Source organism: Agelaius phoeniceus, chromosome 9, assembly GCF_051311805.1.
Source record: "Agelaius phoeniceus isolate bAgePho1 chromosome 9, bAgePho1.hap1, whole genome shotgun sequence".
NCBI classification, from domain to species: Eukaryota; Metazoa; Chordata; class Aves; order Passeriformes; family Icteridae; genus Agelaius; species Agelaius phoeniceus.
In genome coordinates this window covers 96,213-123,369 of record NC_135273.1, presented here as the reverse complement: position 1 = coordinate 123,369, position 27,157 = coordinate 96,213, and the positions used below count along the sequence as shown (strand labels likewise).

General features: G+C 36.3%; 1 protein-coding gene and 1 long non-coding RNA gene across 3 annotated transcripts in view; one reads left to right on the top strand and one right to left on the bottom strand.

Annotated features, from left to right (window-relative positions):
• Nucleotides 1–289: 289 nt before the first annotated feature.
• MSH4 (mutS homolog 4) lies at nt 290–26,454 on the top strand. 2 transcript variants are annotated; one of them, XM_054637735.2, is made up of 20 exons: nt 290–2,774; nt 4,702–4,866; nt 5,661–5,824; nt 8,047–8,157; nt 8,883–8,998; nt 9,614–9,787; nt 12,009–12,181; nt 12,933–13,000; nt 15,631–15,705; nt 16,147–16,211; nt 16,780–16,949; nt 17,777–17,913; nt 18,336–18,439; nt 19,332–19,456; nt 20,287–20,487; nt 21,656–21,774; nt 22,301–22,429; nt 23,906–24,080; nt 25,653–25,741; nt 26,078–26,454. In XM_054637735.2, exons 1-20 carry the CDS (start codon nt 2,510–2,512, stop codon nt 26,261–26,263), a joined length of 2,811 nt encoding a protein of 936 aa, XP_054493710.1. In that variant the 5' UTR covers nt 290–2,509; the 3' UTR covers nt 26,264–26,454. The 2 variants fall into 2 exon arrangements, with proteins under 2 accessions (XP_054493710.1, XP_077038843.1); XM_077182728.1 differs by lacking the exon at nt 15,631–15,705.
• Nucleotides 25,506–27,157, bottom strand: part of LOC143694747 (uncharacterized) — a 3,390-nt gene continuing 1,738 nt past the window's right edge. The window contains exon 2 of the long non-coding RNA XR_013183402.1: nt 25,506–26,914. This is a non-coding gene — a long non-coding RNA (uncharacterized LOC143694747). The remainder of the gene's footprint in view (nt 26,915–27,157) is intronic.

Genomic DNA, 27,157 nt, shown 5'->3' with positions numbered 1-27,157 from the left:
TTTGCATCGGAGGGTTGCAATGCAGAGGCTACGATGGGGTTTTTGCCTGGTCATGAGGGCCATGGTGCTGTCATGACCACAGTCAGTGTGTGCAGTCAGCCCCAGGTGCACAGACACCCAGCAGTGGGTGGGCCCCAGAGCAGGGCAGTGGTACTGAGGCTCCCCTGCCTGGGCTTGCTGGCGAGTAGCACGGAAAGTGGCTTAAGAACCCCATTCCTCCAAAGTGAAGGTGAGGGAAGGATGCTGAGGGTGGGGGGGGGGGATGTCTCTGTGGAGAGGAGGCAAAGTTGGGAATTGCAGGGAGGGGTTTAAAGTCAGTGTAGGGGACAGAGCTGCTCAGGAGCAATTCCCTTGGAGCAAGTCAAGGGAGCAGGTTAGTTCTCAGCAGGATGTGAGAACTGTGCCACGGAAAGCCGTTCCAGCATGTGTCTGTGTTGTATAAACTCTGTTAGTCTATCTTCTGCATTGTACACTGTACCTTCCTTGAGTCTTGATGTCTCCATAGCTCTTAGTGATCACTAGGCACCTTGATAGCCTTCCTGCAAGCTACAAGTGCATTGCCATATCAGCTTAGTGCCTGTCAAGCCTTTCTTGTCTTGCAATTCCAGGTTAAGGTGTGGATCTGTCTGATGTCTATCATATTGTAGATGTTTCTGAGCAGTCATCCCTCACAGTGGTGAGCCAGGTAGTGCCTTCAGTTCCATTTCTGTGAGGGTTTGTTTGACAGAGTTGTCTCCAGGGATTGCATCCCCATGTCCATAACAGTCTTTTGTTAAAGCTTGGCTTCGTGGTCATCCATCATTCTGCATTTGATGGCTCTCATCCACATCTCTGCTGATGGCCACAGCAGTCACCACTTTCCAGGGCTGCTGTAGAGCACCTGCACTGTCAGGGCACTGTTGGACCTCACTGCTGGTGGGTGCCATATTCCCTATGGAAGTCATTGTTGCTTGTGCACTTACTGCATCTCACAGTCACAGTGTTTGCAGTGTTGGGTGTCTGTGTCGCGGTTGGAGCTGCCCTGCCCAAGGGTGTAGCAATACTAAAGACAGGGTAGCACAGCCTCAGGGTGGTGTAATAGTACGTTGATCTATGTAGATACTTTAGTCTACTATGTAGACCATAATGTTCATCTCTGGGCTGTAGAGAGCAGGCACAGTTATCTTTGTTTTTTGAGGGTGCCAGGCTCTCGCCTTCAGTGAGCAGTAGTTGGGATGGTAGTGGAGTGGCTGGATCTTGAATGTGCCTTGCCTTTTACAGGTGGGGCTCAATATCTAGGTTCTTGGGTTCTTTTACCTGTGTTAGCAGAGAGTAAGCTAGAACTGGACAAAGTCAATATTTGATAGACCTTTACTTGTCATGGATTTCAAAAACAAAATGTGAATTTGAGTGCTCAAGCATTTCTAATGAATTTTTAAAGCTTACAGGCTTTTAGTTAAGGTAAAAACTCTACTCCTTTTAACTGCCCACTTGCCTGATGAATTCTTCAGTCAAATCCTGGAATTTTATCTTTCAAGGTTTGGGAAAAAAGTTAAAATTAAAAGCCTTACAAAAAAGGCCTTGTGTTGAGTGTGAGGGCGTGAGAACACTGATCAGGTTTTATTTAACTGTAAAGGTTAGCCAACAATTTTAAAGTAGTTTTTTTAAATTTCATTTCTTTGCAAGTGCACTTGTTTTCATCCAGGAAAACACAGTTTAGTAGCTAGAAAGTTGCTATTTTTCCATGTTCAGTAGACAAAATGGAATTGTCTTCAGAGTTTCTCATCTCTTACAGACTGAGATAGCCTGGGAATTAATATGTGGGTGATATTGCACTGCAGTGTAGAACATTTCACTTTAGATTGAAATCCTGTTAATATTATTGGAGTTCTCTGATGAAAATTTGATCAATGTAATTTCCTAAGTCAACTGTGATTTCTAAAGATCTTATACAATTATAGGTTAAAAAAGGTGTGAGTATATGGAGTGTTTCATAATGCGAGTGTATTTAGTGCCAGAGACAAAATAGTGCCGAGTCAAAATGTGAATTGAAACATTTTAGTCGTGTATTTTACATGATGGTAATATACAAAGCAGTGTTAGTGTTCTAAAACATTCCTACAAGCAGGTGTTTAAGACAACTACAGAGGTAAACTAGCCTTGTGGTTATTTTGGGGATCTTTTTGTACCCAAACTCCTGAGCAGGAAGAAAACATTGCTGAAGCTCATGCTAAAGTCTGAATGGTGAAGAATTAATGCCGGGTAAAATACGTTGAAACGCAGTGCTCTTGCTTTAAATAGCAGAACAAGCACTTCTCTTGCGTGGCTGTGGCCCTTGCATATTTATAATGAAACCTGTTGCAGGGCCAGCAGCTCTGTGCACTGCTGTATCGTTTACAGCTGCAGTAGAGCTCGCAGCTTTTACCAGCGGAGCCCGTCTCTGGGCGCAGCAGGTCGGGCCCGGGTGCCGCCGTTGCCGGCGGTGGGCGCGGGGCTGCGCGGGCCGGGGCCGGTGCTGAGGGCTCGCACCATGGCGGGCGCGGGCGGGCGGGCCGCCGCCTCGGCCACCTCGGAGTCCTACACGGGCCGCGGCTCTTCCACGCCGGGTGTGGGCGAGCGGACGGAGCACACACCCCGCTACACCCTGGGGCTTCTGCAGACGCCGCACAGCTCGGAGAGCACCGGAGGCGCCTCCAGCGGCGGGACGCGGCCGGGCGGCTCCAGCGGGGAAGGCCTCGCAGCCCGCCGGGCTGCCTGGAACAGCGCCGTGAAGCCGTCGGTGTCCGAAAGGGGAGGTACGCTCTCTGCCTGGGCCTTCACCTGTTTATTTCTGCCGTCTTTGCTCGGGCCGGGTTCGAAAGAGCTGTTAAAAGCGGTCCTTACTGAGATGGGGCAGCTGCAGCTAAGCTTCATAGCGGCCTTTGTCATTTAGCTGGACAGAACAATGGAAATAGTCCTTGAAGTAGCTGAGCTCTCTGGTGGGAACAATAAACGTGTTTGAATTGCTGCACAGCGTTTGCTTTACAGGAGAGAACCGAAACATGGATTTGTGTTTGATTTGTTGGTTGTTTCAGGAGTTTTGTTGCTTTTTGGTTTTGTTTTTATTTTTACGCCTGGCTTTGAAATAGTTTTAAGAGCCTGTCGGTCTCGGTGTGCGGTAAGAATGTTGTGTTCCTACAATGCAGTACTGCTACTTGCCATTCTTTATAAAAATCTACTGTCAAAGTCTGTATCTTGGCAGGCAGCAAAAAGAAGTTAAAATTGTGGTATTTTCAGACGAAAGGAAACTATGAAAAGAGTTGGAAATTATTTTAACACTTGCTGAAATGAATTCTGATGTACGTGTATCTCCATTGTGTATAAATTGGAAATTAGGTAAAATGCGTTTGGGTATTATATATGACTACTGAGGAGTCCTAAAAAAAAACAAAACCAAACACAATGCTAATTCAAGCAGGACGATCTAAATGTTGGGTTTGAGAAATAGCTGTATATCACTTGGTTCATTTGGTCTTTTAAATTACTGTTTTTCCCTGTTCTGCCAGATTCGGTGCCTTCTACAGGAAGTCTCTTCTGCCGAAATTCTGACTGAACTTAGGCCAAAATCTGAGTGACTGCTATTAAAAAAAATATGCTGATATGTCCACTCTTAAAGAAGTCCCCAACCAAAGATCTGAGCTAATATTTTTTTCACTTGTCACAGTTTTAAGATTAAAAAAAAACTCCCAACCAAACAAACACAAAGTAAAGCCCACCTCACCTGAGTAAACTCCAGAATCCCAGTACAGTAGATGTTTTTCTACCAGCCAGCCTCGATAAAGACTCATGCAGTTAATTGATCATTGAAAACCATTACTTATGTATTTTGTCTCGTGTGTCAGGTTTTAATGTAGTATAAGAAACAGAAACATTTGTGTTTGCATGTTTTATAATACATGGAGTTTTTTAAGTGGATCTGCTGTTTATATTTTCATTCATTTTTTAAATCTTAGAAAGCAATTATCTAAACTAGATTAAGGATGTCTTCAGTCATCTCGAGAGAATTTAAAACAAGTAAATTACTTAAATAATTTATTGAAAATTTAAAGTGTTCTGAGGCAAAGATATTTTGCAGGACTTTAAAAACATAGGTAGATCTTAAATACATGTGTGAAAGAAACCGCTGTTAACAAATACATCCCAGATTACCATATAATTTCTGAGAGTTGATCCCCATAAATTCATAGGGTTATCATTCCGAAGTGGTTCTTTTTTTTCTTTGATTGTCCTGTTTTTCAAAAACTTTTAAAAAAGGTTTTAAAAAGGATTTCATAAACATGTGTGCAGTTTTAGATAATGATTTTTCAAATGATGGGCAAATGTGAGATAAAGTTGATTTAAAGCATTCTTTCATAAATTTAGAATTCATTAGCATATGAAATGATACTTAGTAAAGTGACTTCTGTTGTATTATTTCTGTTCAACAATGTAAATAATTTTTTTTATTAGCACTGCAGATAATATCATTGTAAAAGAATCATTTTAATGCAAGCTTGTTTTCAAAGCAGTCTGATTTATTTCATTTTATACTCTGGAGAGCTTTCATAGAATGACATTTTGTTTGGATATCTCTATTTCTGATAATAAAAATTGAAGTTTTGTAAGCTGTTTTTTTGTATGTTGCTTTCTGAATAAAAATTTGTTGTGGCTGTTTTCATAATTAACTTATTTCTCTCCCCTCAGAATCATATTTTGGGGACAAGAGTTCTTGTGTAGAAAATGCTAACACATTGAATCTCACGAGTTCTTCTTCTGTGCGAGGCCTGAATAGCACATGTATAGGAAAAACACCTCTATCTTCTGGTAGATCTGGTTGCAGAAGCCATACCCCACTTATGGGATATTCGGGTAAGATTAACAGCTCTTAGAGGAAACAGTCCAACTTATATTTCTGATGTTATTTTATTAAACAGTTTAATTTTTAATATTATTATTTTAAGATACTCAAAAAAACTCAAAACACAATGTGTTTTGTACCACAGAGGATACTGCCAAGGAACTATACACGAACAGGAATACACTATTTTGTGTACTAAGAAGATGTTTTGGTATTGCATCCTCTTACTACTTAGTTTGCATTCATGTATGAATTATCAATGTAGTTAGAATTCAGACTTCTTTCAAATTGTCCAAAATCAAATTTGTGGACATGTAGTGTGGTCACTAAAGAGCCCAAATTCATGCTCAGAATCTCTAATCAGGGTTCATTTTTAGCCTTGTAATGCATTAGACATCATATATAACATATTATCAAGTTCTTGATGCAAGTTTTATGTATTTTATGTTGACGTGTTCAGAGGTGTAGAACACTAGTTCTCCTGAACCCTTAGTAGCTGATGGTACATCTTGCAGTGCTTCATATGAGCAAAATGGTGTTACAGGGTAATGATGCCTTGTGCTATGTTATATGTATCATACGTGCTCTCATAATGCGAAAGTAATGGGATTTAAAGTTACTTCTTTCACAGTCTGACTAATCATTATCAGTTCAGTCTTTAATGTTCTTAAAGACTGAACTGATGATGATTCCTTCCTGCATCTGTATATTTGTTTATGCTTGCTCTGTCGTTCTGTGATGCTCGTTGATCAATCTTTCATTAATCTGTATTTAATGTAACTGAATATATATGACTGTTTTACAGTTACATCCTCATCTGCAGTTTCTGCTCATACTGTTGCATCAGTTATTGTAGCTGTAGTAGAAGGAAGAGGCCTTGCCAGAGGTGAAGTAGGAATGGCCAGTATAGATTTAAAAAATCCTGAGATGATATTATCACAATTTGCAGACAATACAACTTATGCCAAGGTATTTTATAGTCTAATTATTGTGATTTACTTTCTTGAAAAAAGCTTATGACTAATGGAAAATTAAATTTCTAGTTTGTGGAAGAGATTTCTCAGAAGTGGAAGTAACAAGTTCTAGAAAATGTGCAGTGTTGAAAAGATTGCTCTTTTCCTTACTGTGCCTCAGATATTAAAGAGGCAAGAATGTTTTTCAAAAGAAAAATAGCCTTTCTGCAAAATACACTGTGGGACTGAGATGCCTTGTTTTGAAGAGCATTGGGCAATACATGGTAGTAGAACTTGCAAGTATTCTTCACCAGGCAAAACAACTCTGAGATGTGCATAAAATGTGTGTGTGTGTGATAGAGTAGTTATAGTTCTGGCATTGGTTACATAAATACTCTGTCTCAGATTGAAAGGAAATTCACTCAATTTACAGCCAGCACTGCATATTCTACATTTGGTGAGTAATCTCTGGTTTATGCAGCAATGGCTTTAGTGAAACATCTTATTGCATGGGTTATTTTGTAGTTATGCATGCTAGAAAATAATGTGGCTTGTAGCATCTTTACAATATTCAAAGAAACAAAAGCTCTATTGGGACAGTAAGTAGCTCTGACTCAGAATATAAACAACCATCAAATCTGTTTACTAAAACAGGTGTTGTATAATGTTGTACAATGTCTATTGTACAACATCGGTGTGCATTACAGTTGTATAATGTACAATGTTGTATAACGGGTTTCTTTATTTTTAAGCATTAGTGCTTATAAAACCTGTTCTGGTCTTAATATACATAGCTACATATTGAGCATCCTTTATAGCTGCCTCTCAGGCCATGGTCAGATTGTTCATTGTTTTCCTGCCTTACCAATATAAAAGCTGGCATTTTCTTTGTACACATATGTTCCTAATTTTCCATTAAGATTACTGAGTTCTCCGTTCTGTGCTCAGACCTGATACTGCATTCACCATCCAGTCAAAGAAAGAGAGATCCTAGTGTACAACTGCTTTTCCCCTAATGCAGGAAATGGCCTAACAGCCCAATTTCTTGCCTTAATCTCTCACACCTTTAACAATGTGTGAAAAAATCCATGGTCAGAAGTTTATGTCCACAGAGGAGACAGAGGAGTTCTGTACCTTTTATTCTTGAACAAAGGGAGAGGCCATGGGGCATTTCCTGATGGGGTCTCTCAGGTTGTTGGAGGACTGCAGCCTGCTTTTTATCCTAATTTTCCCAGCTGCAGAACCTTTGCCCGTTCTCTACTGGCTGAGGTACTTGGGAGGTACAGACTTCCTGATCTGCCTGCTAAATGTGCCCCTTAATATGCTCCCCCCTGTAAAACATATGATACATGACCATTAAAATTAGCTTTAAGTCCACCCTGGCTGGGGAAGTTAATATTCATAACCCTATTAAGTCTTTGTTATTCTCAAAGTTCAGGAGTTGAGCATGACCTTGGCTAAGCAGCAATCCATGTCAATTAGTAACATTTTTTGAAAGTAATGGTTTGTCCTGTTACTTCCTTATCTACAAGTCTGGCCCTATCTGCAGGCAGGTTCACACAATCTGTTTGTAAAGACGTATTAATCGTATTCCTGTCAACAATTCTGTGTTATCTGCTGATCAGCTGTTTACTTACACTCAGAATCCATGCTTTGCCTAGTGATTGGAATCCAGCCTACTGTGTTTTCTCTTTCTTGGGCATACTTCTGGTTTTGAACGTTCTGCAGATAATTTCAGGAAAGTTTTCTTGTATTCTTTAAGTTCTTCAAAATTTGCTGAACTGTGATGCTACTGGAAAAAAATTTCCTAGTGGTTAGCAGCAATGAAGGGCAGTGACAGCCTTCTGACCCCAAATGCCCTTAGATAATTTTTTTGGTGTATTTTTTGTACTTGTTTACCTTTTTACTGGGACATCATCTGTCCCTTCTTGCACATCTTAACTTGTAAGCAGTTAAAATATAGTCTGTTTTTTCATGTTTCTCCCTTGAGAATTTGTGAACAGTAGATAAGCTCTAAATTTTGTTTGTTTTTAATTTAGTTTCATGTATATTTAGATGCATATTAATTTGACACAATTAATTTGACTCACTACATGCTAGTGTAGAAGTTAGCACATAATTTGGAACTTGAACTGATTCTAAAATACAAGGGTTCTGTATTTTGTTATTGCTGGTCATTATTTAAAATATTTGAGATTATATATTTTTTTATTGAACTATTTTGAATTTTTTGTCCAGGTTATTACTAAACTCAAGATTTTAACACCACTAGAAATAATAATGTCAAACACTGCCTGTGATGCAGGGAATACAACAAAATTGTTTAGTCTGATAACGGAGCATTTCAAGGTAATATCTAAAATTTCATTTAATGTTTTTGAGTTCTTGTTGATCACTTTTATATGATGGCTGATTTAAGAGTTTTACACAACTTTCAAAATCTTAAGATTTTGTTTTCTATGATTTTCAGGTCTAATTTTAGAATGGTAGTGAATAAACTGAATGCAGCTCCCCTGCTGCTACTTCTAATACTGACAGTAACAGAGATAGGTATATTGCTGATGAAAGCTGAAAGTTTTGAATTTGTGGCATTGGGTAATACCAAACCTAGGAAAGATATAGAAATTAAAAAATCAAGCATTCTCCCTCATTCTCTCAGCCTGATAAATCAATGGGGCTGATGTATCATAGAATCAGGAAAAGAGCACTGTCAGGGTAAAAGAGGATAAAATGAACTAGTATAAGTAATTTATGCATATGAAAGCCTCAGAACCTTTAAAAAACCCTATTAATTACTACCTGAATTGCTTCATTGCTGCAGAGCTGATGGCTTCTTCATCAGTGTTCTTCTACTTCCTGGCCTCTCTCCCCTTTCTCTCACATAAATCACTTGTGCATCACACACCTCCAGTTACATTGACCTGCTTGTGCTAGTAAGCTAGAATGAATACTTCTATGAAGACAGATTGCAGAATCAATTGATAGATTTCTTGGAAGCATGTATCACTAGAAAAATACAGAAGTGTCTCTGATGTAACTTTTAAAACTATTTGCTTTCATCCCCATCTTCACAGAATGTGACTTTTACAACTGTTCAGAGAAAATACTTCAATGAAACAAAGGGTTTGGAGTACATAGAACAATTGTGTGCATCTGAATTTAGCACCATTTTCATGGAAGTCCAATCAAAGTATGTTTAAATAAGGAAAAGCATACTGTGTCCAGATAAGTTTTTAACAAAATCATTTTATGTATGTACTCATTACATATATCTGTGTCACGTTGCAAAGGTTAGAAAACTCTTAAAAGATCTTTTTATTTTGCCCTCCAGTACTTTTGATATATGTAGAAATGTAAATAGAAAGCCTGTTACATAGCCTGTTACAGCTTTCCACTTCATCTTCTTCATTCTTTTCTTAAAGATACCCTTCAAGAGCTAGCTGTGACTGCCTTTCTTTCTGGCCTCAGCAAGCATTTTCTATGTATCAACAATTTTAAGTGCTGATACTTGGTGACCAGGGTCTTCAAATCACATGTGTCTGTTGAAATATGTATGTTCACAATACCAGTGATATAGTGGAGGCTGTCAAGTGTACAGAGACTCAAACATTTATGAACATTTGATCTGTATGAATATATGTTCACTAGGTATGGGTTTGTATATTTGAAATATACTGCCTTTTCTCTGCTATTAATCACAGTAGTTGCCAAGCCACAGTAGTGTAAATGTTATTTCTGTAGTGCACTACTTTTGTGGTATTTCTGTAGCAGTATTCAACGTTCATAAAAGATTTTTTTTTCCAAGGTATTACTGTCTTGCAGCTGCAGCAGCTTTGCTAAAATATGTTGAATTTATCCAAAACGCCGTCTATGCTCCTAAATCACTAAAGGTTCGTTTCCAGGGGAGTGAGAAAACAGCTATGATAGATTCATCATCAGCACAAAATCTTGAACTAGTGATTAATAACAGAGATTCTCGGTAAGAATAGTTTTTTCAAGTTACATTTTTATAAAGATGGATTTCTCTAAGTTTCCTTGATGTTTGTGTCAAAGAGCTGACCATTATATTTATTTCTGTGTGAGAGAACTTGCATGCTATTCAGAACTTCTTAAAAAATATCTTGACAGAGAAATATGTTACAATTCGGCACAAAATTTCTAGCACAGGAAATCCTAAAGTGAATTGTAGAAAGAGATGATGCATAATCATCTTTACATTGATGTGTATGTTTTATTCAGACTTTAAAAATTTATTTATGCAAAATTTTACAGACTGGGAAATGAAAGAGGCAGTATTTCTGCAAGTTTCTTATGTTGGATTGAAACACCTATATTTTACTCATTTTACACAAGAGACATGCTTCAGCCTTGAAAGGTTGTTTTGTTTCCTTTTAGATATAATAGTGGGAAAGAGAGTAATTTCTATAATGAATGGGAATGTGCAATGTGGTACTTGGTTGCATGGTAGTTTTCCACATTGAGATCAATGCTTGGAGCACTTCCTTAATTGGCAGTTAGTTGCCGTGTAGGCAGAATAAACTTCAAGGCTTACCTTCTCCAGACTATTACACTTAAGGTTAACAAGAGAAATACCTGGAACTTGCGTTTTGCTGCCTGTCAGGTTCTGAGATTCTCCTCTGTTTAGATATCTTCTTAATCACCATGTTATAAAAAGGGTAGCCTGGAGATTCCTCACTCTCCAAGTACTGTTCATAAGAGCTTTCCCCTTGGGGAGATACAGTAGAACACAGAATGCCTTGCATAGGAAGGTACTTTAGGAGCAATATTTTTCTGGAAAAATACTTTTCTGTTCCTTATTTCACAGATGGTTTTGAGAGGAAAGTGGTTACAGGAGGAGCTGAGCAAACTGCTTTAAGTTTCTCTGGTTTGTTTTTTTTAGCATTATTGATGCAGAATTTTTGCTGATCCATTGGCAAGTTTGAATCAGCGAGACATAGCTATTTTTATTACATAGATCTTACCCCAAAGCCTGGTTAGATATCTTTGTATGAGGTATTAGCAGGTAAAAGTTAATAGCACAGGCGCACACCAGAAATACCTAAGTCAAATTTGGGTGCCAATCTTAATTCTGGAGGGACTTGTCCTCTTCATTTAACTGTGCAGGGAAATAAGTCCTCAACTGCATAAATACAGGCACTGTGGATACTCTCCCAAATATAGAGTTGCCCTTAAGTGTTGTCACGGGTTGTGTCATGCAGTAAATGCACCCTTGATACAACTGGGTTTGAATTTCCCCATTTTTAAAAAATTCTCTTGACTATTGCTTTGCTTTTTTATACCATGGTATTTCAGGGTGTTTCTGCACACTCTGTCTACCTACCTACCTACCTACCTACCTCCCTCCCTATCTTACTACCTGCCTACCTATCTACCCTCTCTATCTTCATGGTACGTGTTTTGTGTATTTGTATCAGGCTTCTTCCTGTTCAAGTTCTGGTTTAAATCAAATGTTGTTATGGCCCCGGTATTTCATGGGTCATCTTCCAGCCAATAGCATAGAAGATTTCAGGTTTCTAAAACTATTTGACTGTGTAGTAGGTGTAAATATTATAGATGGCTTATTCTGTGTAAATGCAATCACCTTTAAGTATGAAACCCTGGGATATGTACCATGTAAAAGCCATAAAGCTGAAACTAATATGTAGAAATTATAAGCATTTTATTTAGCTCCTATATTGACTGAAATATGTTCTTTAAAATAATAAAAAATTATTTCTCTCTTTGATTTCTAAGTGTTTTAAATTATTTTCAGATATGTATTTCAAGTAAATTATTCCAATTAATATTTGATCTCTGATTATAACTTGATTATTATCTCTTGATAATTTGCCTCCTTGTATAGGGTTGGTTTGTTCATTTTAATTGGTCTAATTGAGAGGGAAAATGTGAACTTTACCACTGCAGTAGCAATGAAATACTACTACAAAATATGAATAAAATACCAAGTTCAAATGTATTTCTATACTTACATAATTGAGGGCTAATATTATATTAAATTACATTGAATTACCTAGCTTCCAAAACTGCTGGAGTTCATACAATACATGGCAAACAGGGAGATGCTAAGCATGCCAAAGCATGCCTCAGATTTGTAGGATAGTTTAGCCTATAAATGTCTCCTGACACTTACCATCTCTTTTTTTGGTCTGTGTATTCTTCACCTCTATTTTATTTCAAAGGAATGGTCACACACTTCTTGGTGTTCTAAATTACACTAAAACTCCTGGTGGAAGTCGGAGACTTAGATCCAATATCCTGGAACCTCTAGTTGATGCTGAAACAATTAACACAAGACTGGACTGCGTTCAGGAATTACTCCAGGATGAGGAGCTCTTTTTTGGTCTTCAAGGAGGTAGTAGTTTATATTGTAACAACTAATACTATATTTCTTTTTAGACATTGTTTTTCTAATATAGGAAAGTATGTAGTGTGACTCAGTATCTTTGAAAAGTATTTTTTAATGGTTTGTTAGGTGACACAGTAAGCACTTAAGTTTTTAAAGTAATCTATATTATCATAGCAATACTTTTCTCAAGTACGTTGATTAGAAAAGTTGAATTTCTCTGAAACAGTGTATAGAATCTGTGAGCCAATAGCTTTGTGAAAGAGTTGGAGTTTGTCTCTTTACCTCTATGGCTGGGTATGCATTATGTTTGATGTATACAAGTATATATAATGTATAAATGAAAAAGCAGACATATTGCTTAAGTAATACTTGCATATAAATATTCTTCCTGTTGGTTCATAAAACATATGATCCAGAGGAAGGCAAAATACAATACTAGAATTAGTCCACCTGAAACTGGATCATATAATCTTCATCTGTGTCCCAAGAGAAGCACAATTCAATCTAAGAAACAAAAAGTATTTCTGAATTGACATAATCACTGCATGCTTAGGTATAGTAAGTCGTAAGTATAGTTATGACAAAATAATTCAGATGTTAGCTATTTTAAAGCTAGTTTTTACCCTGTAAATAATTTGTGACAGTAGAATGTAAGAAAAAGATTAGCATTAGTATAGCTAATTAATTGTGTCCTTTCAAAGAAAATACATCTTATAATTTCAGTTTAATTTCTGATGTGTATACTTTTGTTTTACAGTTATCTCAAAATTCCTGGATACAGAACAACTACTTTCAGTTTTGGTACAGATTCCAAAGCAGGATACAGTATGTTTCAAAATACACCTTGGAAAAATCAATTATCTGTCCATAACATGCAATATATAAATGTGATGTCTATAATTCATCCTGATTTATGCAAATGTACTTCCAAAAATGTTTGCTCTTTCATCACTCCCCACCTTTATTCTTCATAAGTGTACATTTTATTCAACAGTACTCAGATGAGAGAGAGGAATTTTCTTCACATCAGCATAAATGGAAAAAGTGTTTAGTGACTTACAGTCTTAGTGACTGTTATGTCTAAGAGCGAGATGATTTTTTCATTAGGCCTTGCCTCATATATCGGTCTGCATGTTAACACACGTAATACAAATATCAAAATGGAATAAATACATGTAGTTCACCAGTGAATCTTGGTTGAGACTAGATTCAGCAGTTAACTACAGTGAGCTTGGGGTTACTGAACGTCAGCTCTGTTTCCACTAAGCATATTGAAACCATGGTGTTAAAAGTTACATTTGCCTAGTTGTACTTGAGTTGGATATGTCTGCCACTGCTTTTGAGCTTATATTTATGCTTGTGTGCCAGCATCTTAGATATTCTCAACTCTTTCACCATTCAGTGTCTTCTCACATGCTGATTTACCTCCTTAGAGAAAGGATTTGCCTAATTCTAGTTAAAGAAATCAGGTACAGACTCAAACAGGACAGTAGTAATAAATGCAGATAAATCTCTTTAATGACATAATCAAAACCCAGAATGTTTATTTTTCGCAGCTTTCCTTTAGTAATGTGTAACATGAATTCATGAGTTCTTCTTAATGAGTAAAACTGCCACACAGGATGCTTTTATGTATGCATAGGACCATGTACACCAAACATTTTTACTGCAGTGTTTTCACTGTTGACTGGTTCCAGTATAGCAGAGCATACTATGCACACAACAGACATGCTTATTCAAGTGCTAGTTCAGTTGCTTTTATCAAATGCTATATTAGGCTATTCACTATGTTTCATTCCTACTCTCCATAAAAATTTTCATTGTAAATCTTCCACCAGTCAGCAGATGAGATGCACATCTGAAAGGCTACAGTTTCAGTTACTAAGTATGTGAGTGGTATGTTCAGCATGAACATTCTTTTATCCTAAGGAGGCTGTCACTCACACAGAATCACAGAATTACCAGGTTGGAAGAGACCTTCAAGATCATCGACTTCAACCCATGCCCTAATATCTCAACCTAACCCTGGCACCTAGTGCCACATCCAGTCTTTTTTTAAACACATCCAGGGACGGTGACTCCACCACCTCCCCAGGCACTACTTTAAAAAATAGGTTGGGAAAGGTCAATTTTTTAAAAATTACTGCTCTCTCTCCAGGTTATGTCATGCGGTTACAAAGTAGTTAGGAAAAAGCATGAGTTTCTTGAGGGACTAAGTGTCTTTTTTGAAAAAAATTAATATTCATTGCATAAATAACATCTTGCACTTCAAGAAGACTCCAAGGCAGAAAAGCCTTAAACTTCAAAAACTGCTTGATCCAGTCTTGTTGAGATATGTGTTTGAAAAGTCAGGTCAATGGTAAAATAATTTACTGCCTTTGGATTGGAGTGTATCATGTGCAGAGATTCACTTGTAACCCTAGTTCAGTTAAAATTCCTGTAAAAACTAATTACTCAAAGATCCATTGCAGTACCACGTTTTTATATATGACCACATCAGTTCTTTTTCAGAAGAAAAAGATTCCTTCTTCCTTTCCCAGAAGGAATCATCTCTGATTCCTTCATGGGACTTAGAACACATACTTATTTGGAGATTAGCATTCTTTCATTCATGCATTTAGCACTGTTTAGTTTTGTCTTTACAAAAAAAACCTTTTATATGACTAAGTTACGAGGTGCCCTCAGCCACAAGAGTAAAGAGATATTACATATGAATGAGAAAAGATTTCACATGGGGTCATGCTCCTATGTTCATGCGTTTATCTACATTTATCTTTATATTTCCTTAAAATTCGTTTGCATAGTGTATGTGTACCGCATATGTTATACCCTAATGTCAGCAGCAAAATTCTTTATCGTGAGTGTTAGTGGGGCATACAAAACAAGGTCAAGGGCTTCTGTGAATGAAAGATTTTGAAGAACAGTCATTACTGCGAAAAAAAATTTTGAAGTATTTACTGGACTTTTTTTTTTTATCACATGATCAGATGTCTAAGATATATGTTTATTAACCAAAGACAAATCAGCCAAACTGGGTTATGTTGTGTTTAACAGCATTAATGGAAAAGGTTGTGAGCTTCATTATAATACATAATGTATTTGCTTTGAAAAAGTCTACAAATTGTGTAGAGCTTGTATAGAGTTAAGTATACATAGAAGAGTAAAAGTTTTCACAGCTTGGGCTAGCAGGGTATTCTTAGAGTCAGTCATTATCAGTTCAAACATAGGAAAATCTTAACTACTGATGGACAAACTATCACAGCAGGCACTGTAAAATTTAGGTAAACATTTTTTGTGCAGATGCAAAGTTGTCAAAGTGAGCTTATGAAGTGTTCAAGGAATTTTCATTAAATGTATAAGCCTCTTACTGTTAAGAATATGAGTTCTACTAGTTCTTAAGTACTTTTTAGAACAGTCATACAGATGCCTTCAATATTCAGAAAATTTTTCAACAGGTTAAAACTGCTGAATCAAAAATAACTAATTTAATCTACCTGAAGCATACCTTAGAACTTGTGGAACCTCTGAAAGTAAGTGACCTTTGGTTTTTTTGTTGTTGTTTTGGGGTTTATTTTTTGTTGTTGTTTGTCTTTGGTTTTTGTTTTTTAATAAAGTACAGACCATTTTTCCCTTACTTTTATGAAGTGCAGTTTATTAAATTTCATAGAGTATCTCAAGTTGGAAGGGATTGATAAAGTAAAAAAATAATATAATTACAGAACACAATACTGCCAACATTGATTCTTAACACCAGTCGGAAATAGCATTTGTGTCTATGCTCTGAAGAGCAGGATTCCTACCATTACCTGAATAATGGATTATATACCAAACATTTAACTGAAACTCCTGCTCAGATTCCACAGACTATTTACAAAAATGCTGATTAGCCTCACTGAATCTAAAAACTTTCAGTCCTTTAAAAAGGCTGCAAAAAGAAGTAACTGTCATGTCCATGTTTTAATCTTCAACAGGCTGCTTTAAGAAGCTGTAACACACAGCTGCTAAAGGCTTATTACAATTCTCTTGAAGATACAAGGTATTTCTCATAATACTTAGCTACTTTGTTGGAAACTCTCATCTCAAAAGTGCCAGTAAGATAAAAGATGTTGCATCTTTGCCTATTTATAGTTAGGAGTATAGCTCAATTCTTTTGCTTAAAGCTGATTTTAATTATCAGAAAATCTTAATTTTCAGCTAATGAATACAGGGATAAAAGCAAGAGAGCTGGCTGTGATAGTGGAGTTGCTGCTAAACTAAACTCCCTTAGAAATAATTCTGAAAAGACAAGAGTATTGGTTTCCTAGAGTCTCCATAATAATGCAAAAATCAAGTGTTGTGTATTTGAAAAGAAATGTATATTTGAGAAATAATTTATATCTCCCAAAGATGTGAATAGTATTTTTATTTTTATTCAGACTTCGGTATAGTCACGATTCATTCTGAGGTGAAAATAGAAATGTAATGTAGTGTTTTGTTTTAACAGTAGAAAATTTAAAAGTAGCTTCACTTACTTGTAATACTGCTACTTGTAATTTGGGGATGGTACCGCAAGTAAAAATCATAAAGTATTATGTATCTAATTAGTGATACAACTAATATTGCAGATTTGGAATTATACTTGAAAAGATTACAAGTGTAATTAATGATGATACAAGATACACAAAAGGATGTCTGAGTATGAGGACCCAGAAGTGCTATGCTATTAAGCCTAACATCAATGAATTCCTTGACATAGCTCGTAGAACATACACAGAAATTGTTGATGACATAGCAGGTATTTCTAAACTAAAATTTGTATTTATTTGGAGTTTAAAGTAGATTGCACTTGACATATAGAAGCCATGTAATTTTATGTGTTATAATCTCATATGTAAAAAGTATTTAGTATTCGTCTGGATGGATTGTCATTGATAAGCAACCGAGATTCTCCATTTCTGGATAATACCTCAGTTTTATCTTAATAAAATTGAACAATTATATGGTGATTCCTGTATTCAAAGCTCTGCTAGTCCTTGTTCTCTTAAAGTGCAAAAAAGTTGAAGTAATGGAACAGAATTACTCCATCTAAAACATTCTGCATAAAACATGTAAATCTTTGGTTTAGTTTCTTCATTTAAAGTATCTGTGTTCTATGTTCTTTGTATTTAAGCAGTCTTGATCTATCTGTGGACTACCTTTTAGCTAAGGTATTAAGAGTTGGAAAATATGAACAAAAGGAGTTTTAGCATAATGTGCATTACTGTGTTTTACTAACCTTCCTGTTTATCATTATGTCAAAATAGAAGAAAAAAGTTTTGTCTGAAACGGATTTCCTTTTTTTTAGTTTAAATTACTGATTTCTAGAAAGGACCATCTTAGTTTAGTCTATAGTCGGAAACCTTAAAGAGCATCAGAAACTTTAGCACCTGTCATATGTCATGAAGTTCCTGTTTTATTCTAATCCTATATTCATACATAGTGAAAAATACAGATGGTACTGGTTTTGTATTTCTGAAACCTTCCATTAGCAGTTTCCATCTTTGTACCACCACAAGGAGGAGAGGGAGAGGCATGTACCTGAATGTATCTAATTTGGGTTAAATCTTTATATGTGGTATGTAGGTATGATAACGCAACTGGCGGAAAAGTACAGCCTGCCCATGAAAACAAGTTTCAGCTCTGCTCGTGGATTTTTTATCCAGATGAATGCTGATTGTTCAACATTACCTAATGGCCAGCTTCCTTCAGAATTTACAAAGGTATCTGTACAAAATATATTTTAGCATAATATATTTACTTTATTTACTACACTTTGTTTGCTTTTTATAATATATCATTAAACTGTACATTATGCAGTAAATAACAATAAAAATAATTTCACTGAAGATATTTAGAAGTAAATTAAGTTTTAATTGGGATCTTTTTATAACTACCCTATATTCAGTTATATAATCAAAAATGTGCAAGTACATGCAATTATGTTTTGTGCAAGAATAAAGCTATATATCTTGCTAATTGTTATCTTAAATGGAATTTTCATAAAAAATTATGTCGTAAAAATGAAACTGGACATTGTTTTTTCTCTTTTGTTTCCCCATATGGTTCCCAATTCTGGTTTTAGAAGCTGTTTTTCTTACTGATAATGAGGCAAGCTCTTACTGTTGGTTTCAATTCCCTGTAGATCACGAAAATGAAAAACACATACAGCTTCACTTCAGCAGATTTAATAAAAATGAATGAAAGATGTCAGGAGTCCCTGAGAGAAATATATCACATGACCTACTTGTAAGACCTCTTAAAACTATTATATAAATAGACTTATTTATATAAATATACTTATTTAATAAATATCCTATATTTTTAATAAATAAATATACTTTGCTAAGTATATTTGTTTTCTCCAATTATCTACACACAGGCTTTTAAAGCTCTCTTTCTGTTAAATTATGGCTACTTACAGCCATATTCTAAAGCAACACTGTTCAACTGTACCTCCTGAGACAAAAAACCCCCCATAAATCATGTCTTGTATTAAACATGTTTGCAAATATATTGGCATTTATTAATAGAAGTGGTCATCATGTAAATTTTTAACGGATTAATTACCTGCACAAAATGGCACAATTAATGCATTAGTTTTGGATTTGTAATGCAGAATTGGTACTTTTAGTCAGTTCCTTATATTTAGAGCAGAACTGTCTATTTCTGTATCTTGTCCTTGCTGCATGTCATGGTGCTCTCCTCTGATTCACAAGTTAGTACGTGTAATGTTACCTGTCAGTTGAATGGAAATTCTTTCTAGCAACCATGTAGGGTTTTTTTAACATGAAGATCTAAGGGAATTAGAGTCACATTTCCCATGTTAGTAAAACATACTTGATTCCATAGCTGTGTTTTTAGTTCATTCTCTGTGTAAAGCTTTCATGTGAGCTGTTGGTATTTGAGATGTGTGTCTTACGTCTGATCAGCAGAATGTTAGCTTAAGATGATGGTACAAGATCTTAATTTACTTCCAAGAAATTTATACATTTGTTCACATCTGGTATACATGATTGCATTTTATGAGTGACCTTTTATCCTAAGATATGCAGCATGGACATTATGAATCCTTTATTTTTGTAAGTTGTATAAAGTGACAGATGTGCCGTGCAACAGCTGAATCCGTGTCTTATTTCAGAATAGTGTGTAAACTACTGAATGAGATCTATGAACACATTCATTGCTTATACAAGCTGTCCGACATTGTGTCTATGCTGGATATGCTGCTTTCATTTGCCCACGCCTGCACTCTTTCCGATTATGGTAAGTTTCTTCCTTGATTCTGTTATGGGTTAGATAAAGACCCTTCTGATGGAGAATAACCAGACTATTTTGTTTGGTTCCATTCTTTTTCTGTCTCAGTAGTCCTTAGGTGGGTGTCTCTGCTCTGTCTTTGCCAGTTTCATGCTGATCTTCTTTCTGCTTCCATTCATCGAAATTAAATTCTGCTAGTTAGCTGCCATAAGCCTTCCCAGTCACTCTTCTCGAAATAGACAGTTTAAGGATATTCCACTCAAAAGCATGAAGTGTATGGATGCTCTCTGTTTATGCCTTTTTCTGTTCCATTAATGCTGGTAGATAAAGGAGCCATGTGTAATTAGTTCAGAAAAGAACTGTATTCTGACAGAAATCCATAGAGATAGTTCCAGCATCAAATGGATCTTTGTAGGCATGGTACATTTCCAAATAATCAGTATGGTAACATATAACAAAAATAGAAGGAATGCTACTTTCCTGTTTAGCATGCAAATACAGAGTACATATCTAGAAGTAACAGGAGTCCACGACCCTTGTACTTTACAAAAATACTTCAGCTCTTTGCATTTTTATTACTGGAGTTCAGCCCTACTCACTAGGGAGCAAAACCACAGAACATTAATTTAGAAATAATTTTTCAGTCATGGGTTTCTTTTTATAGTCATAAGTCATGAAGGCTTGCATGGTAATGAGAATCTGTACCTGAAAGTGGCTGGTAATTCTTCCCAAGAGCTCTGCTCTGGAAGAATTAACTTTATTTCAAAACATACTAGCTTAGTAATGTAAAGGTTCCCACACTAACTCCTCAGTGTTTTACATCTTTTTTCTTCATTTAGTTCGTCCAGAATTTACTGATACTTTAGCAATCAAGCAAGGATGGCATCCCATTCTTGAAAAGATAGCTATGGAAAAACCTGTGTCTAACAACACGTACCTGACAGAGGGCAACAATTTTGTCATTATTACAGGACCAAATATGAGTGGAAAATCAACATACCTGAAACAGATTGCTCTCTGTCAAATTATGGCACAGATTGGTGAGTAAGAGTGTACAGTATTAATCAACTTCTGCAGCACATTTTTTTCTGGTTAAAATTATTTATAAAAGTTGAATGATTTAGCTTCCAGAATAACATTATATCTAAATAAAATATTAACAGGTAATTTGTAGAATATTTTCCTCTACCAGCTCTTGCATTGCTTACAGAGGCAACTATAAGGTTTTTCATCTGCCGCTGGAAACATATGGGGCCCCATCTGTGTGTCTTGAAGCCTCCCCAGTCTGTCTTCTGAGAAGCACAATTGCATGCCCTAATTCTTTGGAGCACCCTAATCCAATCTAGCACCTTCTGCTAGATTGATAGTGAATGTCCTTCAAGTATGCTGATCAGACACGTGTTAGTCATCCAAAAGAAACACATGACTTTGAGCATACTTAAATTCCAAAGAGAAACATGTTTCCAGACAAGTACAATTAGTAGATAAATAATCAACTACTTCAAATAAAAGTAGTAACAAATATTGCAAGGTTCTGTTACTAAAGTTATAAAAGGAAACCAACTATTCGTAATGTCTAACTGAGATTCGTTCCCTTATTTAGGAATTCCTCATGACTTTTTTCTTAAAAGTAAGTCTGGTAGCACATGTTCAAGACCTAACTCTATAGAATGAAGCTACTTAGTAATGGAGAATAAAATTTATCCATCACACTTTTGTGGGTTCAGTCCCCAATAACTGCAAGTTCTTGAGGAATTGCTCTCAAAACTGTGAGTTTAATATGAATAAAGCAGACTGTGAAGTTTTTGGCAGAAGGTTCCTGTTTTTTCCTGTTCAGTAAAACTGCTGTGCTTTGAAGTCTGATAAAGGCAACATCATCTTGATTTTGGGAAACTAACATTTCTTAGGATTAGTAAATCAGTGGCCACAGAAATGTAAAACAATCCTAGAGTTCTGCATCCCTTTAGACTGACAAACAGCTTCAGGCATATGATTTCTTACAAGTTTCACTGATAAGCTTCCTAATTAACCTATCTATGTAATAACTTTTTTCTTATGAATTAATGGTAGAACAGAATTTAAAAAACTTTATCAAGTAAGATGCTTTCTCTGCTGTGCACAAAAACCAAGTGTAATTTTTTTTCCCAGTGACATATTCAGGCAAATGTTTTAGTGATGAGAGAAACTTGTATCTTACTTACTTTGTAGGTTCTTATGTCCCAGCAGAGTATGGTTCTTTTCGAATTGCAGAGCAGATTTTTACCAGAATAGGTATGGATGATGATATTGAAACAAATGCATCAACATTCATGAAGGAAATGAATGAGGTATGAAATACAACTATCCAGGTCCAAGGCCCATTTTTACTGTTAAGCTAATAGAAATTGTACTGGTCTATTTCCACTGAAAGAGTCTACTTTGAAAAACAGTAAAAAATTCAGCCTTCCTCTCTTTTATGATAAACCATAGAAAACTAGGCATCTCTTAAATAGAAAGATATTCCAGTGTAAATAAAAATCGGTGCTGTGTTGGATAGTACTTTCAATATTTTTGGGTCAGCTTAGATGTTAAATTATTGTTTGTTGGGGCCTAAGCTCTCTCAGTTTCCTCTCACAAACTGATATCATTTTGAGGGTAAGTGATATGTTCAGCAAAAAAGGGAAAGAATGCTGTAGTGTGACTCTGCTTGATTAGAATTGATAGCTGTTTGAAAGCTTTGAGAAGGTAAAATTGCTGTATCTCAAGAGATTTTTTTTTTTAATTTCTGCATTATGTTCCATCTGAATAACATAAAAAATTCCTTTTTAAAGATTCACATTTATAGGAATGATAACACTTTGAATATTTTTCTAGGTAACATACATCATACAAAATGCTAATGATAAGTCACTCATCATTATTGATGAACTTGGCAGAGGTACCAGTGCTGAAGAAGGTATTGGAATTTGTTATGCTGCTTGTGAATATCTGTTGAACTTAAAGGTAATTCTGTTTTAAAGGAATTTAAGCCTTGGAATTGTTTTGTCATCCTGAAAGTAAATACAGTATTTTCTCATAATTTAACAACAGTTTTGCAAAGATTTCTTGGCTAGATATGGTGTTTTGCATAACCAGTGAATAGTAAGATTTGCAATAATAGAGGAAACATGCTGACATAAGCTGCAGTTCTGCTCACTGGTTGTTGTGATTTAACCCCAGTCAGTTGCTAAACACCACGCAGCTGCTCGCTTGCTCTCAAGCAAGAGCCCAAGCCCAAGGACTTGTGGGCTGAGATAAAGATGGTTTAGTAAGTAAGGAAAGTCATATGCAGAAGCAAAATAAGAATTAATTCACTGCTTCCTATTGGCAGGCAGATGTTCAGTCGTTTCCTGCCTAGGAATGCCGTTTCCTCACAGTGACTGTTACCAGAACGGCAAATGTCCCTCCTTCCTCACAGTTCTTGTTGTGGTGGTGTAGTATGGTGTGAGATATCCCTGGGGTGAGTTTGGGTCAGCCATGCTGGCTGTGTCCCCCTACAGCTCCATGAACACCCCATAGCCTGCTTGCTCGTGGGACAGGGTGGGGAGCAGAACAGCCCTTGGTGCTGTGCAAACGCTGCTCTGCAGTAGCTAAAACATGGGTGAGTTATTAGTACTGTCTTGGTCACAAATCCAAAGCAGCCCAACACAAACTACTATGAAGAAAACTAGCTCTAGTCCATTTAAAACCAGAACACCGGTACCCATATCTTTTCAGCTTGCTTGCAACCTTGTAACTTTGTCTAGAAAGAGAATAACCCATTCTGTTTAGTTTTTCTTATTTAGTTTAGTTTTAGTTTTGCTTTATGCCTTAATGTTAAAAGCGAACCTCTTTACCTGGTGGCTACCTTTCAAAGTACAGTGGTAGTTCCACACAACTTATGAATTGGTCACAGAGGTTAGAAACTTGTTTCGAAAAGTGGCAGGTAATTTTAGATGGTTTGCAAGTTTCACCTCTGTTGCTAGTTATGTGATCAGTCTCAGGGGGCTGTTATGAATCTTTTCAGTGTGCAGGTGTTTGTTTCTCTTCAGAGTTTATTCAGAGTACTTTTGAGGGGGTTTTGGTTTGAAAAGCTCAGATACTTTCTGTCACTTGTACTTTTGATAAAGAATTCATTGAGAGAATTAAGCAACCATTTGACAGTCATTCCAGTCCACACCAGTCAGATTTTGTAAGCATAGTGGATTCTTCTTTGTTTCTGATATTGTTTTCCTTCTTTTGAGAAATGAGCAGAAGAATTCTCAGTTGGAAAAGATGTACTTGCCAGTGCTAGAACGCATCCCTTAAGGATTTTTGTTTGCTTTAGTAGTGTAAAGACAGCTTTTCAGTGTTTTGGAGGAAAACCTGGACATCTGTGAGATTATTTAATTTTTCTTATTTATTTTAATTTATTTCTGGATCATTGCCAAAATAAATTTTCTTTCTTGTTTCCTTATTTAGGCATTTACACTGTTTGCTACGCATTTCCTGGAACTATGTCATATAGACGCTTTATATCCCAATGTGGAAAACTACCATTTTGAAGTGCAGCATGTGAGAAGCAGTGCTGGAAATAAGGAGAAAATTGCTTACACTTACACACTTTCTAAAGGATACACAGAGGAAAAGAACTACGGTAAGGGATTCCACTGTGACTTACAGTTAGCAAAAGTTACACAAGATACTATTTCAGTTATTAGGCATCGAACAGTGTTTTTTCTGATGACAGGTTTCTCTTGAGTTTGTGTCTCTCTCAAAGAGAGAGATAGAGAGATAAGCAGGTCTATAATTTGTTCCAAATAATTACGTGTTTTAGGTAACCACATAGTGAGATAGCTGTTTTGGGTAGTATGAAGAACTTACACGATATTTTGTAGTGAAAAAAAATCTTACTGATGTCTTACTGATGCTGGTATCTCCTTGATTCATGTCTGTTTGAATGAGTTGAGTCATTCTGAGCATATGCTACTTGAGTTCATTTTATCTGCACTTATGGAAGTGAAATGAATGTATGTATGGCAGACACATCTTTAAGTTCTGTAGTGATATGACTGGTTAACAGCAGGTTGACCCTTTTTGATTAGCAAAAAGGAATCAAGTTTCTTTAAAAAAGGAGAGGAACTTTACAGGATATTAGGCTAAGACAATTTTGAGAGGGTCTACAAAAGCATCAGTGTTCTCTGAAAAGTGGATTTACTTATCTTTTAACTTCAGAATAAATTAAAGTATAGATTGTACAGATTGATTAATTATGGGTCAAGAGTGAATGACAAAGATTTAAAGAAATCTGTATGTTTCCAAATACTAGATTCGGATGTTGATTGCCTGATTTAGGTAACATTTGAGCAAGAGGAAATTAGCTACACGTTGCAAACTACCAATTGCAAGCTATTGGTAACTGAAGACTAGAAATTATTCCAGCTAAGCTTCAAGTAACAGGACTTAAACTGACCTTGATCGGAATTTCAGAATAAGTCTGTTTAACTTCAGCAGCACAAGCTCAATTTTAGATGCTACACCAACACTAACTCCACTGAATTGTATGTTTAGAGAGTAATTTCTGAGAACAGGAGACCTTTAGAAACTCAGTATTCATGTCTTGGCTTTACCTTACTTTGAGTAAAGTCACATTCTAAGAAAGGATGCAAGGGCTCTTCATGACCCTTTTTCATTTTTAAACCTGTAGTATTAAACCACCCAATGAACCACAGATTTTCCAGGGGTACGGATAAAGGAAGAAGTTAAAAAATCATGTTAGGGCAGGAAAAAAAATCTACATCTCTTTCTTACCGTCAGTATCTGGAAGTGTGCCTGTTGGCAACAAAGAAGTTGAAAAATGACATCCCTGTTCACTGGATGTCTGGATATAATTGAGAGTGCAGTTAGCAAAACCTCTGTATTTTCTGCCAAATTAAAAAACCTGAACTGAGAAAGCTGTTAACACCATGGTGCCTTTTTTTTCCTTTTTACCCCCTAATATGTCTCATTCTACCCATTTACGGTATTACTGGCAGTAGCTTGATGTTGAGGTGTGTTTCAGAGATAGCATTAAAACAAAGTAGACGTTTAATGAAATTATTTTAATAAAAATTAAAATTAAATCTTTACCCCTTAGTAAAACAGGCTAAGTTAATTCTGGAAGGTGTAAAATGGAAGGTAGGGATAAAAATTATATTAAAAAATCCTGATTTGTGTTTCATATGTTTAGGACTAAAAGCTGCAGAAGTGTCCTCCCTACCATCATCCATAATTTTGGATGCAAAGGAAATCACAAGTCACATTGCAAAACAAATTTTGGTATGTAGTAGAAAATTATAATGCTGTATTTCACAGTTTTTATACTACTCAAATGTATTTTCAGTTTCTGAAAGGTTACAGGATAAGTGCTGCCTATGTTTTAATGAAAATAGATTTCATTAAACTTTGTATTTCTGGAGCCAGTTCTTAAAGATTATACTGAAGGTCACTGTTACCTGACAACTCCTTTGGGTAAAGGAGTATTGGTGTAACGTTTGTATGCAAACCAAGAATTGGGAGATCAAAAACAGGCTAGAAAATAGCTAATACTAGTGTTTGGGTTTTTTTAATAGAACATAATTTCGTGTTTTAATGTATGTATATTTTTAAGAACAGCACAGACAGAAGAGCACTCCTGAGATGATGAAACAGAGAGCTGCATACCAGTTAGCAATGAGATTGGTTCAGACTGCCAGAAATTCTCGACTGGACCCTGACAGTTTGCGTGTATATTTGAAAGCCCTGAAGAAAAAGTATGAAGCCAGTTGTCCCACACCCAGAGAAAATGATGAGCAACAGTAACATGTAACATAGGCTGTTCTAATTTTTATGACTGCAAGATGATACTGGTTTTTCCCACAGTATTAGTAGTCTTTTCACATGGTGTTGTATTTTTAATTATTAGTCTAAATTACATTCAAGTAATGGAGGACCATATCCTTTATGGGTTTCCCCCACCCTGACATACCTAGAATAAAAGCATTTGCCCTCTCTGAGGAACACAATTCTTTTTGACAAATAATACAAATCATTTTAGAGCAGCACTGAGAGGGAAGGACTGGGGCAACTCTAAGGAACTCAGAATTTCAGGTGTGATACAAAAGAAAGCTCAGATTGCAAAAAGGGAAACGTGTGCCCAGATTGCTTCAGAGCAGTTTTGCTGTCTGTTCTTTTTCAGTTGTGTCTTCTGAAAATGAGACCATTTTATTCACTTTTCTGTGCTAAACACTTCTCACAGTGCCAGGAAACATGATACTAAAACTTGAAGGAATTTGGATGTGTAAAAACAAGCTGTTCTCTCTTCTCCAGAGCAAGGTGTTTGGTGTTAGTTGGCAGTAAAGGATCCAGTTTTTCTCATACTCCTCTTGCTCAGTCTCCAAGTCACTGCAGGATTTCCAAAGACCCTGCAATGGAGAAGCCTCTCATCATGTTCCTTCTGATCACACAGAGATACTGGGAGGGGAAGAGAATGGATAAAGGTGAAATTTCTCTATGAAAAGGCTCAGAGATCAGGGTGTTTACTGGTGGCATGGGCTGGGTGTTTTGTTTGGTTGGGATTTTTTTGTTTTTTTGGGTTTTTTGGTCAATTTCATCCTACACCCCGTTCTTTCTTCCTCTGTCCTCTCCACTCTCACTTCCTGTTTCTGCCTCTTGCCTGTGACAGCGAGGCTGGGGAGGAACTTCAGCCCTTCTGGG

What these genes read in the sequence shown, in the direction of transcription:
- MSH4 (XM_054637735.2), top strand. Translation starts at nt 2,510, where the DNA reads ATGGCGGGCGCGGGCGGGCGGGCCGCCGCCTCGGCCACCTCGGAGTCC. An exon ending in AACTTGTGGAACCTCTGAAA is followed by an intron (nt 15,706 to 16,146) that starts GTAAGTGACCTT and finishes AATCTTCAACAG; the next exon opens with GCTGCTTTAAGAAGCTGTAA. An exon ending in CTGCACTCTTTCCGATTATG is followed by an intron (nt 19,457 to 20,286) that starts GTAAGTTTCTTC and finishes TTCTTCATTTAG; the next exon opens with TTCGTCCAGAATTTACTGAT.